General features: G+C 42.5%; 1 protein-coding gene across 1 annotated transcript in view; it reads left to right on the top strand.

The window, feature by feature from the left end:
- PLPPR1 (phospholipid phosphatase related 1) overlaps positions 1-13,997 on the top strand; it is a 109,061-nt gene extending 95,064 nt beyond the window's left edge. Inside the window, exons 4-7 of the mRNA XM_044265251.1 lie at positions 2,671-2,921; positions 4,431-4,607; positions 8,919-9,050; positions 13,854-13,997. Of these exons, the coding sequence (XP_044121186.1) occupies positions 2,671-2,921; positions 4,431-4,607; positions 8,919-9,050; positions 13,854-13,886 (593 nt within the window). The 3' untranslated portion in view covers positions 13,887-13,997. The remainder of the gene's footprint in view (positions 1-2,670; positions 2,922-4,430; positions 4,608-8,918; positions 9,051-13,853) is intronic.
- Positions 13,998-18,179: the final 4,182 nt, after the last annotated feature.

Here is an 18,179-nt window from a genome sequence, read left to right as displayed (position 1 = left end):
AGATAAATAGTTAGAGGAATGAAAAACCGTATCTGTTAAAATTTCAAAAATATGACCTTACTGAAAGAATCTTTGACCCCAAGGTAGGTTCTATAGACATGTTAAAAACATCTCCTTCAAATCATACGTTGCAATACAGGAGACCATAAATGGTGTTCCACCTGACCCTAAGAACAAAAGTAGCTATTGTGAGTTTCTGAGGCTGGGAAAAGACACACAAGGAGCTCAGGGTTCAGAGCAATGGCTGGAGTGTCCCACAAAAGCCCTGTAGGATCCAACATTCTCTGTGATTCACTGCTGTGGGGTCCACCGCCCTTTATTGTCGCTGCCCATGTCAGGCAGGTGGATTCCCCGGGGCTGCCACAGGGCCTTTCTGAAGCTAGATGAAATGCACCAGAATGAACTGTTTGGAAAGCAGACGCTTGTTAAGCCATCAGGAAAATCAGAGGTGATCCTAAGGAAGCAGAGAGGAAGAGGGGAAGGCCCACTTTCTGCAAAAATATCCCGGAACAATAAAGAGCAGAGCTGCCACGGCAGCACCGCCACGAGACACCTTAGACCCCAAGCCGAGGAGCCTGGAAATCCCGTCTCAGAAAGATCAAACCTGCCCTGATGGGAAGCACTTCTGACAAATAAAATGCCAGAGGAAAGTGATGTCACTTTCCCTTTTTCAAATCATAAATTACCCTAGTTTCCTGGAAAAGTATGCCGAGACAGACTTATTGCCCCCCTGAAAAAGCCAGGGAGACCTGGTCTTTAAGAATCTCGCTTGAAGGTGTTAAAAAAAAAAATGTCTAACCATTCAGACTTCCAGAACCTGGGGGTGAAAATTGCCATGAATGATCAATGATTGCCTACTCTCAGAGGTCAGACCTTCCGAGAGTGAGCCGGCCAAAGCTATTAAAAGAGCCAGTTCTCATTGTGATAAAGCACATCCTGGCAGAGCCACAAAAAGGAAAATTACAGCAATCAATACAGATCAAAATGAAAACCGGATGAAGGTTTCAGCCAAACTTGCCTTCATTTCTGCTATAATGGATTAACTTTTGGGTGCTGATATCAGCACAATTTGCAGATCGAGGACATCGAATGGGAATCCGAGTTGGGTAGACATTTAACTGAAACGATAGCAGATCCTTGACATTTACAAGGGTTAACACTCCCTCTCTCTCTCACTTGCCAACGTCTCCCATAATTGAGCCACATTTCAGAAATCTTTATCCCTTCCAACAACTTGTACGTAGCTCGGTGCTTCAGCACCTCTTGGTGTACTGAAGAAAAAATAGTCCATTGAGAAGCTATCGCTGTACTGTATAGGCTTTGAAAGAGTTCACAGTGAAGCTTCCAGTAAGGAATTCTGCTTTATCATGTTCCATCTTATTGGGACTAATCCCGTGGAATTTGCCAGAGGACAGATAAAATCCAGAAAAGATAGGAAAGATAGCCTACCCACAGGATTCTCGGCCAAACAGCAAAGTCAGTGTGGCAGGAAGAACCATGCCCTCCTCTCCCCAAATGGCTGTATCCTAATCCCTACAAACTGTGTAGATGTGATACCTTATATGACAAGAGGGAATTTACGGGTGTGACTAATGCAGGAGCTTGAGATGAGATTATCCTGAATTAGTCAAGTGGACTCCATGTAATCTAAGCGTCTTTTTAAGAGGGAGGCGGGAGAATCTGAGTCAAAGGAGGAAGTATGACAGTTGAAGCAGAGGTTGTGACTGTACGATTGCTGGAAGGGAAGGGGTCAAAGACGAGGAATGAAGGCAGCTTAGATGCTAGAAAAGGCAAAGTATGAATTCTACCCTCAAGCTTCCAGAAGGAACACAGCTTGTTAAGACTTTGATTTTACCCCAATGAAACCTATTTTGGACTTCAGACCTCTAGAACTGTAAGAGGGTACACTTGTGTTGTTCTCAGCAGCTCAGTTTGTGGAAGGCTGTTAGAGCAGCAGTCAGGAACGCTGTCTTTAACACTCGTCCCTTGTCATTTTCTCTGTCCAACATCAAGTGAAACATCCAGTTCAATCAAGGTTTCTGGAATGACCTTTTTTCTCTCTTTTAGGGTTAATTCCTGCACAACCTCATTCACTCTCAGCTGCCGTTGATTTCATAGATATCCCTTCGGAGTACTTGCATTTCCAAACAGGACCAGGGAGAATATGTTTTCTATGGGAAAAAAGGGAACGAACTGCTGTTGAATAGCTATTGAAACCAGGCACGGTAGTGGGTATTTTGGACCTATCCCCTGTCATCTTCCCAACCTCTTTGTGAGGCATCACTGCCCCCAACCTTGTTGTGACTGAGGATCCCAAGGTTCAGAGAAGGCAAATAGCTTACACACAGTGAGTGAATCAGCAAAGCTGGGGCTCGATGGAGGCAGATCAGTAGGACTCCCAAAATTCTAGTTCTTTCCATTTGAACGTGTTGCTTCTGCCTTACTTATACAAAACGATAACATGCAAACAGCAGAAGGTCGGCATCAGTTTAGAGGAAATAATGGTTGGGGAAGCAGGCACCAGTCCCTGCGAAGACGAAAGTCCAGGGACCATCTGACTCTGGTGAGGTCCTCTTTGGCGGGTTGTTGTGGACTCTCACCGCTTCGTCTTCTCTCAGGGACAAAATGTATTGACGTCATCATTCCTGATCATTTCCACTCTCCTTGTAGGGGTATTTGCCTTCGGACTTTTTGCTACTGACATTTTTGTAAACGCCGGGCAGGTGGTCACAGGGCACCTGACGCCATACTTCCTGACAGTGTGCAAGCCGAACTACACCAGTGCAGACTGCCGGGCACACCAGCAGTTCATCAACAATGGGAACATTTGCACTGGGGACATGGAAGTGATAGAAAAGGCTCGGAGATCCTTTCCCTCCAAACACGCTGCTCTGAGCATTTACTCTGCCTTATATGCCACGGTGAGTACTGAAGTCCTGTTGTCACTCCCAAGACCAAGTCAGGTGTTTGGCTGGGACAGGAGTCTCTCTCCCCTCCTCACCTTCTTTCTCTTATCACTGTCACTTAAGAGTGTTACAGGAAACACGTGACAGCGTGTTTCTCCTGTATGGCATCACGCTGTTGCCCTTACCCCCCCTCCCCAACATCCCAGGGTAATATACTGACCTGCCCATGCTCTCATCTTATAGGAAGGATTTATAAAGGGTATACCTAAACAAAACAAAACAAAAAACCACAAAACTATTAAATACTCAAGTTAAACATACCTGGTATGGGTGTTAAGTAACGTTTCCTATACAGGGTCAGAATGGTGTCATGATGTGTTCTCATTTGTGTAGCTGATCGGACCACAGTTTTCCATAGCACATCTGTCACCAGTAATAGAGGATCCTGTCTGCCTGTATTCACACCACTGTTGTGAACGGTAAACTTAGGAAATTAAGTTTCCATGGTCATATTGTAGAATGTATCCATTTGAACTTGTCTGTGCTCAGGCCATAAAAATACACTAGAGACCATGAGTATTAGCGAACTATTCCTCAGAACTGCAAACTCACTTGTCTAATTTTTAAAGAAATTATGGGATGGATCAGTAATGCCCTCTAGTGGCTTCTTGTAACCATTACCAAAGGTGATTAACAACTTCTTTGGAAGAGGCTCTAGCGCACAAGACACACATTTAAGAACCGAGCCTCTGAATTGAAGAGTCTTGCCCAACTCCCCACAATGAACAAGAACAGCCTACATCTCAGGTATCATAAATTGCATCATCCTTTCCTCAGGTCAGATCTTCCCAACCTTTCGGATGTTGTGGAACCCATAGAAAGGCTCAGTATTTTAAAGCACGCCAGAGTAAATGCACGGACAGAGCCCATCACAGCTGTTCCAAGGACTGTGAGAATCCATTTCCCAGCGCAGTTAAAATCTGTTTGTGTGACGCACTCATCCCAAATTCTATTTCCGTCAATCTACTAACCAGTCAATGCTTTCATATTTCTTGCCTACAAGTGTGAAGAATCAGCTAGAACTGTGGGGGACACCAAAAGGGAAATGTATGGCCACTCGCCTACCTGGTCTTCTCTTCCATAAAATTCATTCTCACAGAAGGTTAATTTGGTCTCTGAGATTCGATATGGGTTTCCCAATACCCCCCCAAGTGAATCTTGAATTTGTTGCATAAAAGATGCCTGTTCTAAAGTTGATCTTCATTCTGCAGCGGGTTTATGGGCCCCTAGAACACAGAGCAACACAACACATGTGTGGCTGTGTGTGGTTCTTGCTGCACTGGTGTCCAACCCAGATTCTAACCTTAGTGACTTGGTGGGATGTTCAAGCAGTCAGCACGCCCGCCTTGGCACGGCCCTGTTCACCTCCGTTTGCACGTACTGGTGCGCGCGTGTGTGTACGTGTGTGTGGGTTTGCGCCCCGCGCAGGCTGCCTCGCACTCACGGATCCCCATCCTGTTCCAGATGTACATCACAAGCACAATCAAGACAAAGAGCAGTCGTCTGGCCAAACCCGTGCTGTGCCTGGGGACCCTCTGCTCGGCCTTCCTGACGGGCCTCAATCGGGTCTCTGAGTACCGGAACCACGGCTCCGACGTGATTGCCGGCTTCATCCTGGGCACCGCTGTAGCCCTGTTTCTGGTGGGTCGGCTTCCCTCCTTCTGTTTCCCCTGAAAGTCTGTCCAGGGTCACGGCGAGTCGGATTAGCCAGACCCCAGGCAAGTCCAGGTTCCTCCAGCCCCAGCCTCGTAAATTGCCATTTTCCCCCCTAAGGGCTATGCATCCTATTGCCACAAAAAGGACTTCTAAAGTACATTTTCTTCCAGGAATCTGATTGCATATTCCCCATGGCAGTCTGGAAGAGGAATGCCTGGGGCCAATGGCTTGTCCCACTTTCTCCAACCCCTCCTGGGCTAAGGAGTGAGGCCTGGCAGACTAGTAATTCAAAGCAGTGTTCTTTTTTTTCTTTTCTTTTCTTTTTTTTTTTTTTAAGATTTTATTTATTTATGACGCAGAGAGAGAGATGGCAAGAGAAGGAACACAAACAGGGGGAGTGGGAGAGGGACCAGGAGGCTTCCCCATGGAGCAGGGAGCCCAACACACAGGGCTCCATCCCAGGACCCTGGGATCACGACCTGAGCTGAAGGCAGACGCTTAACGACTGAGCCATCCAGAAATCCACAGAGCATTGTTCTTTAGATTTGTGCAGTAGGTATTGAGAGCAGAGGCTAAGTGTTGCTTGAGGGAAGAACGGAAAACAAAGACATGGGTGGAAGCAGGACAGCCCCTTCACAGGCACCCCAGAGGTTCAGCTCTGGTCCATACTTGCATATCCCACTCAGCACTATGAAAACCCTCTTCTAGGGCGCCTGGGCGGCTCAGTGGGTTAAGCCTCTGCCTTTGGCTCAGGTCATGATCTCAGGGTCCTGGGAGTAGGCTCTCTGCCTACTCATGATCTCTCTCTCTGTCAAATAAATAAATTAAAACTTTAAAAAAAAAAAAAAAGGAAAGGAAACCCTCCTCTAGCCACACCCAGATTTTCTAAAAGGCTTCTATTACCATCTAAACGTGGCTCTTGGGCAACTTGTTTCCAATCCAGTTGGCTTCTCAACTACATATAATAACCTTTCTGAAGAAGAGTTTGGGGTAATACAGTTTTCTCCATTTCTTGACATTTCCAATGATTTTAGTTCTTCAGATAGATGGGGACCTTGCCACCTGCTCAGCTAGGAAATCTTTTCATCCGAGTTGGATTGAAGTGAAGAGGTTAATTTTTATTGTTTTTGTCTTATTACAATTTTATTGAAGCATGCTAGGCAGATCATAAATGGCACAAAAAAGTGTACAATTTGATAAACATTTTTTTAAAGATTTTATTTATTTATTTGACAAATAGAGACCACAAGTAGGTAGAGAGGACTACTCTCTGGTAGCCGCTTAACTGACTGAGCCACAAAGGCACCCAAGTCTATATCCATATAGATATAGATAGATATATATATATTTTTTTGCTATCTTTCACCTGGCATAATTATTTTGAGATTCATCTATTGTAACATGTAGCAATAATTCACTTCTCTTTCTTGCTGTGGAATATTTTGTTTTGTGGGCATACCACAGAAGTATAATTTTTAAATACTCTTCAGGCACTTAAAATATACCAGGAGGACTTATAGTAAGTCAGTGGGCCTGGAGAGTCATATGTTGTGCAGAAAATGAGTCCCCTGGTCATATTTAACAAGCTATCCCTAAAACGCAAAAGCCATCACAGCCAAATGCCCCTCCTAGCCTCCTGCCTACTCTGGTCCAAAGCCCCCATTAAGACTGGCATCACGGGGTGCCTGGGTGGCTCAGTGGGTTAAAGCCTCTGCCTTCGGCTCAGGTCATGATCCCAGAGTCCTGGGATCGAGCCCCGCTTCGGGCTCTCTGCTCAGCATGGAGCCTGCTTCCTCTCTTTCCGCCTGCCTCTCTGCCTACTTGTGATCTCTGTCTGTCAAATAAATAAATAAAATCTTTAAAAAAAAAAAAAATACTGGCATTGCACATAGATGCACTTCACAGTCCTGGGACCTAATTCTTTCTTGTCCTATCCTTCCTCCTTGCACTACTTAATGTACAAAATAGACATATGCCTCTCCCCATCTTTAACTTGGAGTTTTCCAATTTTTTTACGGGCTGAGATACAGAAAATGCTTACATTTACTCAGAACACCGATCTCCCTGGGGAGATTAGGAAGCTCCATTTTAATTCAAAATTATTTTTAATGGATCCAAGCTTTCTTTCTAAAGTAAAAGACAGAGGACTTCAGTGCAAATGGTCTGTATGAAGCTGTAGGAAAAACGAAGCTGAGACGGTCCTCAGATGTTGATATCCCCTAAGGAGTATTTTCCAATGACTGCTCTTTAAAAGAAGGAAAGAGTATGGGAGGCTTCAAGAGAAGAGATGGTTCTCAAAGACAGATAAGCAGTTCAAAAATGAAGGCTTGGTCTCAAAAGCCAAACAGTTCTGCTGCCCCTCAGTCCTGGAGCAGCATCCCCAGCTAGAGAGAAAGAGCAGTGCTCACTGTGCCAAGCTACTGCATGAGGTTTTATGGGATGAATCTGGGAAATCCTTTGCATTTTCTAAGGAGCCATATACAAATTCTGCTTTGGTATTAAACTCGATTTTTCTGAGTACCTTGCAGCCCTGTTTCCTACCACTCAGTTACTGTTTGCTCTGTTACTGGCTTCCCAGTGGATGGAAAATATCAGACTTTTTTTTTTTTTTTCCACAGTCTTTATGTAAGACCCAGAACTGCTACTGAATCGCTCTGGCAGGAGAGAGACCCCACAATCTCCCACTATTTTCTGTGTGTGCCCACGTACACACTGCACATGCACTCACACTGAGCTTGGAAATGGGTCTTAGAGGAGACTGGAAGCTCTCCAAACTGGAGACTTGGAGAGGACACAGGGAAAGAGGAGTCCAAGAACTGCAGCCTACGTGCATTATTGTATTGTGTTTTCTGTGAAGATGAAATGGAGGGGAGGGGACTATTAAGTGAGCAATCACTACATGTTCTACCCTTTGTATACACCAAGTCACGTGCTCGCAGGACAAGCCTAATTATATTCTTATCCTCATTTTATAGATGAGGAAAGTTAGGCTCAAAAATAAGTAACTTGCCCAATGGCCACTCAACCAAGAAAGCCATAAATCTAACCTGGGTCTTCCCAACTCCAGAGCTCCTATACTTCCCATTTCTCCCATGTCTTTAACGGAGGCGGTTTAATCAGACCTGGAGAGTGGGACGGAAGCAAGCCAAGTAGAGAGTATTTACATAAACGTTCTGGCGGGTTTGAAGAGTGACAGGAAAGATTCAAAAGATACTGGGTGAGTGTGTGGCTCAGTCGATTAAGTGTCTGCCTTCGGCTTGGGTCATGATCTCAAGGTCCTGGGATTGAGCCCCATCGGGCTCTGCTCCCAGGAAACTTGCTTCTCCCTGCTTGTGCTCTCTCTCGCTATCTCTGTCTCTCTCTCAAATAAATAAATAAGATCTTTTTTAAAAAGCTAAAATTTCTTTTAAAAAAAGATTCAGGGATACTGGATATAGAAACAAAGATTCAAACAAGGGGAGAGAGCGCACAGAAAGAGACAGATAAACTCTATGAGGGCAAAAGAAACAGAGAAGATGGTAAAGACAGACTTGGTTATGAAGGGGGCCTAAGTAGGAAATAAAGAAAAGTGAGTAGTAGTTAAGAGGGAGAGTATTTTAATGGAAACAATAGAGGAAATGTGCCGCTGCATTATTTAATCTCAAGCAAACAGTAGTCACATAATTTAAGGACGGTCATCTTGGGCAGGAGGGGAAGACTAGCTCCCACTGATTATTTGCCATGAGTTTGGCACTCGTGAAGAGGCAGGAGAGTATGGTGGTATGATCGAGGGGCTATGGAGTTAAAATCTCTCTGTGACCTTGGACAAGTTATCTAACTTCACCATGCCTCCTTGCCTAAGTTGGAGTTGATAATAGTACCTCCCTTGTAAGATCCTTGAGTGGGTTACATGCAAGAAGGGAAAATTCTCAGCACAATGCCAGCCATGGAGCGGCCCTCCATAAATGTCAACTGTTATTATGAGGTAGTTTACACTCATTGTGTCTTTTAATCACTACAGATCTATAAAAGAGGTGTTGTTATTTCCATTTTACAGGTGGGGAAACAGGCTTAATGGGGAAGGTTGATTATCACTGACCTCATGGTGATTGGTCAGATGGTTCTTCAGCCCTTAGAGGTGCTCAGCAAATACCTAGATTGTGCCCAAGGTCTTTGTGTGGTCCCTACCCACTGGCTCAAAGGGGAAAAAAGTCACGGTGGCAAAGACATTCTAGGCGAAAGGCCTGCCACCCTTCGAGAGGGCCAGGCATTGATGGCTGCAGTCTGACCCTGGTCTTTTGTCCCCTCCCCCTGCAGGGCATGTGTGTGGTCCATAACTTTAAAGGAACACAAGGATCTCCTTCCAAACCCAAACCTGAGGATCCCCGCGGAGTACCCCTCATGGCTTTTCCAAGGATAGAAAGCCCTCTGGAAACCTTAAGTGCACAGGTATAGTAAAGTAGTTTTAGCAAACCAAACCCACAGGCTTGAGGCCGGTTAGCTTGGGAGGTAAATGAATCAGTTCCTCTACTAGAAGCAGGCGGATACCACTGAATCTACTCAGCACTAACATAAATCTAAGGTAAAGCCTCCAAGAACTTCAGGCTTCTCTCAGTTAGTCTGGGGTTTGACAATCATGAATCCTCAGGAAGTCCTTAGGCATGTCTAACTTAAACCCCAGCTGCTTCAAGACACCTTGACCAACTACATAATACCATATTTAGGAAATTCGTACCAATTATGAGAGAGGTCAATTTGATTAAGTAACTGGACAGTATTTGGAAAGAGAAAGGTTTTATTATATTCAGTGATAGATGTAGACTAGAAGCACTTTCAAAAGATGATGACGAAGTATTCTTTGGGATCCATTTTGATGACCACAATCAAAAAATTCAATGCAACCCTATTCACTTATTTTTGCCTCAGTCGGTTGCTAGGTGCTTCACAAATACATCCTTATTTGAACAAACACCTTTTGAATTGATAGGAGAATTCCCATTTCACAGATAAAACAGGAGTCTGAAAATGGCAATGTTCATTTAACTCGCCCAAAGCCGCGTACCTTGCCAGTGGGAGAGCTGAGTTGAGTGGTTCTTTAAGCAGTCAGAGAATAAGAATAACCAATAACAAAACAGGGTTTTCACTACCTTTGCTCAGTTGGCTGAGTCCGGCTAAAATGTTCTTCTGTAATAATCTATTTATCTTGAAACCTTCTTTATACTTATATTCTTACAAAACCGTTTTTATAGACAGTACAATGGAGAACGAAATCACCTCCCATTAAGATTATCATGTACTTCATAGAGTACAAAATAGTATTTTTCCCTTTTATCAAACATCTCTCTGAGATGAATGGTCCTATTTCCTTTCACATTTAATGAAGTCTTTCTAATTTTATTAATAAGAAAAACAAAACAGTAAAGCCATTTCTATTTTGGTAAGGTTGAGCCCTCCATTAAGCCTAGTGCCAAGTATTTGGTTTTCCCTTAACCTGTATTAAGGTGAAAATTTTAACTTGGTTTAATGAGAAAGAACATACTGAAAAATGTCTTACTGGTTTATTGATATTTGGCTTGTGGATGAGGGTTGAATGATAAAGTGATCCGTTGTAATGAGACCATGAGACAGACTCTTTCTGGTCTTCCCTATCAAATTATATTACTGTACCTGATAAGATCAGAGTGGTTCCCCCTACTTTTGAGGTGAAGCAACTGAAGACAAAGGTGAGTTTTAAAAGCAAACAAATATTTACTGAGTTCCACAAACATGGCAATGTCTGTGTTCTTTTAAATGCTGCCTACTCTGCCTTGAACATCCTGGTTTGAGGACACCACCTTTCACCCCAGCCTTCTGCACACATTGCTCAGGCACTACCCTCTGTTGGAAACCACCTCCAGACTTCTGCCTTCTCCCTCAGAACAATTAATAGTTGACCATCCAGGTCACAGAGACATCTAGGCCATATTTTGGGGGGTTCCACTTACCTTGAAAAATAAAGTGCCAAACAGAGTTTCAAAAACTGATCTTCCACAAGATAGATAAAAGATTCCTTCAACTATATGTTATTATTCACTACAGGCCGTAGTTGAACTTCTTTCAAATCTGTCCATGTATCTTTATTTCCATGTCTGTCACCCTATCTGGTTAACAATGAGGCCTTTTCTGAATACACAGCCCTTCATGTGATTGTCTTGCCCAATGGAGGCCAAAGTGTCCCTTCTTATCTGCCCCTCCCCCCAAGAACTTGGAGATCTTTGAGGATCTGAATGCTGTGAACCATATCTTATGTACTCTCCATATTTCCTGGCATTCACTAGGTGTGAAACAAATGTTTGATGGATAGAGGCAAGCCAGAACCAAAACCTGAACTAAACACTTCAGACAAAACCAAGAACCTAAAATCAGACCATGGGCAGTCATTATCTGAATCTCCAAAGAAAATAGAAATTAATAAGGAATACCAGGACTTCTGTAGGCCAGGCAAAGCAAAGCTACAGGATGCTGGATAGAGAGATTACTTCTCAAGTGATGCCTTCCACACCAACTGTAGAAGACTCAAGTAACAAAGCAGCTGCTTTTAATATCAAATGTTTCTACGTGTAGTTAGGATGATTATACTCTTTATTTGTTGGCCAAGAAAAGAAAATTAGCATTTATTGCAAGCGATCACATTGAGTCCTCACAACAATTCTGCAATTGGTAATGTTAATTCTGTTTTGTAGATGAAGTAAGTGAAGCACAAGGAATTTAAGAAACGTGCCCAAGGTCACCAAGTCAAAATTAAAACAGGCCCATCTAAGTCTTAAAGTTCCAACTCAATGTGTGATACCCCACAGCCTGGCATTCCCTTCAAGGAAAATTCCATTTGGAAATCTGTATCTCTTAGCATTCAAAGGAAATATGCAGTAGGGATTTGTGTGTTTGAACTGAGCTTCCACTCTTCCAAAATAAATATGCCTGTATTTTCTCCTGGGGGCAAGAACTCTCTGTGAGACACCAACACCTAGGTTTCCTATTAGAAGCTGGCTCCTTTGTAATTTCTGGGATAGAACCATCTTCCCAGGAAGAACTTTGGGGGTCTGAGAGAACATATGAACCTTTCTTCAGAACATGCATTCATACATGTGAAATCCATCCCACTGTTCAAGATACCTCAAGAAGACTGGATAGGGAGGGGACCTGGTCACCCAACTTTTCTTCCTCCCAAAACCTTTCTTTCCCTTTTGCCACATGGAGCCTCCCTGGTTCCAGTGCTTTTTCTTCCTCCCTAAAACATCAACTCAGATTTGCATATTTGTCTCCTGTGATTCCCCTTCGCATAGTTGATTGAGACAAGGTACATTTTCCAAGATCTTTCCCAAGTACTGAAGAAAAACCAAAAAATAAGTAATTACAGAATCCAACAAACCAGAATTGGTCAGGTTTCCAAAGCATGATTTTGTGGTCCTATAGAGTGAGTGTGATCTCATGGAGGCCCATCCTAGGAACCCACAGAGTGATTTTGATCCTAAAGAGACAGATGTGGAATTGTCCATATTCTGCACCCCTGCGCCTACATGTACCCAAGCAGTCACCCTTACTGTCAAACATAGTTTATATTAACAAAGAAATGAAGTTAAAGAGGAAACGGTTATATTAACCTACTCTGGGTTGGTATAAAGTTTCTCAATGTCTTCAGATTTGGGGAGGGGGAGACATTTTTTTTCTTCAGCAAAAAAAGAATCCAATTTATGCTGATGCCCAGATGCCTGGAACCTTACTCCAAGAGGTTCTATTCAGCAATTCTGAAGTAAAAAAATTTATATTTAAGAAAATATTCCTAGAGGAATCAAATGGCCCCCTTAATTTGAAACCCATGATAGAAATTTGTATTAAATAGAAAAAAGGACCTGGAAAGTTAAAAGAGATCTGCCCAAATTCACCCATTTAGTTACCTTCAACTGTTGGATTACTTCATCTTTACCACTTAGTCTCAACTAGAATCTTATACACAAGTAAATGACCAAAGTATTGATCCCAGAAGTTTCTTTCAAAAAGGAAGCGTCTTATAAAAGTAAAAACACAAAAGGAAAAGTTATTTTTCACACTGTGGCAAGAAATGCCTCAAGCTCTAGTTCTCGCAAAAACGGCAGATAAAAGTACTTTGAAAAATAAAATACTCCATTTCTAAAGTATGTAGTTGAGCTCTCAGGAATATACTCTAAGTCTCTAGTGTCCTAAAAACAAACAGAAATCAAGAAACCCCCATAATAATCAACCAGATCTAACACCACAGTTTCTTTTATTTCCCATCCCCATGGACTAGGGGTTTTAAGTTCAAACAAGAGGAAGTGTTGGGTCTGCAAAAAGGGGGTCCCGTATATATAAGTTATATAAAGAAGAGGTAGGGGTTGTATAAACGTGGTGTATATGCAAAAATTGATAGAATTACAAGGAAAAAAGACAAATCTACAATCATAGTATAGATTGTAACACATTTCTAATTAATAAGCAAATAAAATATGGTCAAGATACAGATGATTAGTAAGGTAGATCTAATGTGCATTGTATAGAGCCCTCAAAACACATGAAACATGAAAATAAACCACAGAGAAGTCTCAAGAAATTGTACAGTGTCTCTATCACACAGATTACATTCTCTAGAAAAAAAATTCAAAGATATCTACACCTAAAAACAAAAACCCTACACATTTGAAAATATTAAACTCATTTCTATATAGCTCATGACTCAAAGAATAAATCATAAAGAAATTTTTTAAAAAATTAGAACACATTAAAAATGTGGGATACAGGGAAAGTTACTTTGAGATCCTTAGATGTTTTTATTAGAATATAACCAAATAAATATAATATAAGATAGTTCTATAGAGACAAAGTTTAGTTGAACAAATTATTCTATTTTGGTTGAAAAATCAGGGAAGATTTAGGGGCACCAGACTGGCTTAGTCGGTAAAGCATTAGACTCTTGTTCTCGGGGTCATGAGTTCCAGTCCCACATGGGGTGTAGAGATTACTCAAATTTTTAAAAAACAATTAATTAATTAATTAATTTTTAAAAACTTAAAAAAAATGTATCAGGGAAGATGTAATAGAGGAGGTGACAATTTAAGGGGCCCTGGAAGAGCATTTCAGGGAGAGGGAACAGCCTGTGCAAAGCCGGGAGACAAGAGCGCGAGGGCACAGCCTAGGAAGAGTGAGTGCGCACATGAGCCAGTCAGCCCACGCTGAGTCTGCATCTGCTTGTCTTTGCAGAATCACTCTGCCTCCATGACCGAAGTCACCTGAGACAGCTGAGGTGTCACAAGCTGTTTTTTTTTAATCACCCTCCAATTCAATACTTCAAGACACACAGTTACTCGATGTCAAACTGTGAAGACAAGTATTATGTTTATCTAGTTAGAGGCTAATGTTTTGTACATTTTTTTGTATGAGGAAGTGATGTAGCTTGCCCTGGTTTTTTGTTTTGTTTTGTTTTTTTGGTCAGCTTTAATATATTTATGCCAGAATTTTAAACCAACAAAATTTTCTCCTTGTTCCAGTGTGCATTGAAGAACCACATTGATTCAATGATTGATGTTGTTTTGTGAAATTTGTACACGAACCTTCTTTTCTCAGTTTTATAGGCACAGAAATAAAATGAATATAACAGTTCACTTTAACCCTTTATTACTGTACTTGCTGCCTCCTCCAGAACTTTTGAATTTTAATGAAAGTTAACTTTTGAGTTGCAGGGAGGGCGATGTTGGTTAATGGTAAATCTCAAAATCAATTGCTCAGAAAGAAATATTTCTTTCAAAAAGAACTTTTTGTCCTTGTCTCTTAACCTGTTTTGTATTCTAAGTTAAAGTAACCTATTAATGAAGTCACTTACTTACATAAACAAGTGGCAGAGATTCCTGGATTTGAGGGGTGTTGGGGCTACATGGTTCTCTCTTCAATAATGGTTTCTCCTAGCTCAGAAACTCAAGGTCTTTCTGGAATCGTGTCCTTGGGCTGGCAGGTGACACTGCAGACTTCCTTCCAAAAAGCAACCTGTACCAGTCTCCCCTGTCAACTCAACAGTTTTATATCTCATATTGTATGGACTTTATATGAAAATGAATATTTTACACTTTGCACAGTATTATTTTACAGAAAGGGTATCAGAGCATCTACAACCTAGAGCCCCAGAGCAACAGCTTGACTTTGTGGCTTTTAATTGTTCTAGAATTTTAACTGCATCTCATTTTTCTAGCATGGTAATAACTAATGTGTAACTCCTTTGAGAGAAGGAGCTCCCTTGTCTGTACCTTTCAGAATGTTTTCTTGACACCTTCCATGTTGGCTCTTCTTAGCTTTTTTTTGTACATATTTTTTTTTCTAAAGAGAAGAAAAAAAATTATCACAAAATGTATTCTGGCTCATGTTGTTTGTTTTAAGTTTCATCCACTGGGCAAAAGTATTAGAAGAGTCACGATCAAGTGAACTCAAGAAATGTTTATACCTTTTAGTTCTGTGTCTGCTCAAATAAGCCTTTCTAGAGGCATGACTGGTAGGTCCTTCCATGGGGGAGTATGTGAGTGAGTAAGTGGGTGAGTAAGTGTGAGGAGGGGGTCTGTGGGTGTGTGTAGGCAAAATTTAAAAATTCTTGAGGGACGCCTGGGTGGCTCAGTTGGTTAAGCGGCTGCCTTCGGCTCAGGTCATGATCCCAGCATCCTGGGATCGAGTCCCGCATCGGGCTCCTTGCTCAGCAGGGAGCCTGCTTCTCCCTCTGCCTCTGCCTGCCACTCTGTCTGCCTGTGCTCGCTCTCACTCTCTCTCTCTGATGAATAAATAAAAAAAAAATCTTTAAAAAAATAAAAAAATAAAAAAATAAAAAAAATTCTTGAAATTATTAGAGCACTTGGAAACACAACTGGATGCCTAACACTACCTTGGTTTTCAGCCTGCCCATATTAAAGTGGTCAATAAAAAGCTAGTCATTTTTAGGAAAAAAGCTTACCTCTGCTAAATAAAACTTTGCCTGATCTCTCATCTCATTCTGGCCTAAAGTGGTTTACATTTCCACACTCAAACGTTCACGTGCATCTTCTGAATGCTGTCTAACTAATGACGTTGGGTAAGCAGGCAAGGAAAGAAAGAGTGCTGAAAGTCTATTTATCCCAGATGCCGTGCCCCCATGCTTTCACCGAGGAAATCTGGTTGTTCTTGAGACAGCCCAGGGAAGCTGGTGAAAGATCCCCCCGGGGCTCCAAGCACCCCGGAATGGACCCCTTCTCAGGAGGAGACCCCCGGACCCAAAAACTGAGCCGAGTCCACTGGTCAGATGCAAACAGCACGAGGTTTATTGAGTAGACACAGGTACCTGCGGGCGGTCAAGTCTTAGGAGGACTCGCGCGCCAGCCCTTAGTTCAGGGCCTTTTTATGGGGTTTGGGGAAGCGAAAGCATACGTACAGAAGTGGAAGCATGGTTACAAAGTTTTCATTGGCTGGTTTGAATGTAAAGGCATACTTGGCGCGCGGGAATACCCCTGATTGGTTCGCTCAGCATCCTTCATTTACATAGTGGGAAGTTACTTTCATTGGTCGTTAACAAAAGGGAAACAGACAGTATTGGCTAGATTTCAATCCTTCATTAGCATGTAGACTGACCATCGGCATTGGCCAGACTACAATCCCTTATTAGCATGTAGACTGACCATCGGCATTGGCCAGACTACAATCCCTTATTTGCATGTAGACTGACCTTTCAACATTCCTTGTAGTATCTTATCACTTTTTACAACATGGGAGGAATGTTTAAGGGAGTGGGAGAAGGGGGTGTTGGCTAAGCAAAGAGAAGGGGGAAGGAGGGGGAAAGGGAGGGAGAAAACCCTTTTCATTCCCCCATTTTCTTTTTGGCCCGAGTAAAATCTTTTACTTTACTAGGGGCTAATCTCCCGCTGCCCTATTGCATGATATTGTTGGGTTAATACCATGGTTTGGACAAGCGACAATCTATCCTTTACGAATTGGGTTATTCTGTTAATGATGCATGGCCCAAATGTTAGAATTAACATTAAGAGCATTAAAGGTCCTATTAAGGAGGTTATTAGGGAAGTAAACCAGGGTGAACGATTCCAAACTCCTTCATACCAAGACTGTTGAGATTCAAAGTCTCTTTTACGCTTATCTAGCCTTTCCTTCAATTTGTCTAGAGTTTCTGTTACTACTCCAGTCTGGTCGGCAAAAAAAACAGCATTCTTCTCTGAGAGCAGCACAAAGGCCACCCTCTTTTAGGAACAGTAGGTCTAAGCCTCTTCTGTTTTGTAAGGTAACTTCTTTGTTGCAAATCTCAAGGACATTTGCAAACAAAGGGAGACTTCTGCCTTACAAGACTGTGATCTCTGCAATATAAACATTTGTTCTTCTTTCAGGGCAGTCAGGGGTGCCTGTGAAATGTCATACATATTACCAAGGGGAGTGGGTGGAGAGGGGGTGCAAGGCGCCAGCCCCTGCTCCCTCCTCAGCCAGCCTCCAGCTCCCTCATCATTCCCCCCTGAACAATTTTGACCCTTAAATCTTTAAGGTGGTTGAAGGTGGAAGGTCTCATCTTCTATAACTTCTTCCTGCTGAATAGGGGCGTAGAGCTGGCCCTACCTACTCAGGTCAACATTGATCAGTGGAGGAATGTATAGGGGAGTTACGAAAGGTGGAGGCAGCTGAATCCAGCGCTGACAGTGAAGAAGTATCCTTGAGCGTGGTAAGGATCATCTGTCGTGGTGAAGTCATTGCAGCAATGGAGTCTCGGCACCAAGTAGAGAAACATTGAACAAAGCAACATATTAAGGCTAATAAGGCAATAAGAATGAAAAGCCCAAAAAGGAGATTTGGCCGCAGTCCTCCTCCAAACCAGTAAGCTAACCAATTGCTGAGAGAGAGAGAAGGATCTTGTAGAGCCTTAATCTGGGCATTCATATCCTTTATTAATCCTGTGACATTTTTGTGATAGTCTGGGATGTACACACAACGTTCTGTCTTGATAATTGCACATATGCCACATGACATCCTCTAGTCCCAAAGATGGAACAAAAATGGATGCTAAGTGATCATACCATTTAAAAATAGATCGCATCCATCTTTGTTTTAAGTTGGGGAGATTAGCTGGAGTTGTAATGGTTTTAGTAATGCGCCCATGAATCCAGGCAAATCCCAAGGTACAGCGACCTATCCACCCTGGAGGAAGCCAGGGCCACAGGTTTGTTTCACATATCCAGTGGGTTCTGTTTGGAGCTGGCCATCTAATGCCAGGTCACCTTGTCCAGTCAATAGCCTGGAGTACTATTACTTGGTAACACATTTCTAATGATAGCCGTCCCAGATATCGTGTGTTATTTGCCCAAATATCACTCGTATGATTTCTTTGTTCCCAGCATAAAACTGCCTTCTGACTGAGCCGTCCAATCGTGGGTGTAAGCCACAGATATGCATCACAGATCTGATATATGCCATCTTCAGTATAGCGATAAGGAGGGTTTGTAACTTAGGCCCATATTTGATTGGGGAGTTATGGCTTGATAGCAATCCCCTTTCCTTCCAAATAGCTCCATGGGCATGTAG

Source organism: Neovison vison, chromosome 9 (genome assembly GCF_020171115.1).
Source record: "Neovison vison isolate M4711 chromosome 9, ASM_NN_V1, whole genome shotgun sequence".
Taxonomy (NCBI): Eukaryota; Metazoa; Chordata; class Mammalia; order Carnivora; family Mustelidae; genus Neogale; species Neogale vison.
Note: the sequence above shows the minus strand (reverse complement) of the source record. Positions and strands in the feature narration are given on the sequence as shown.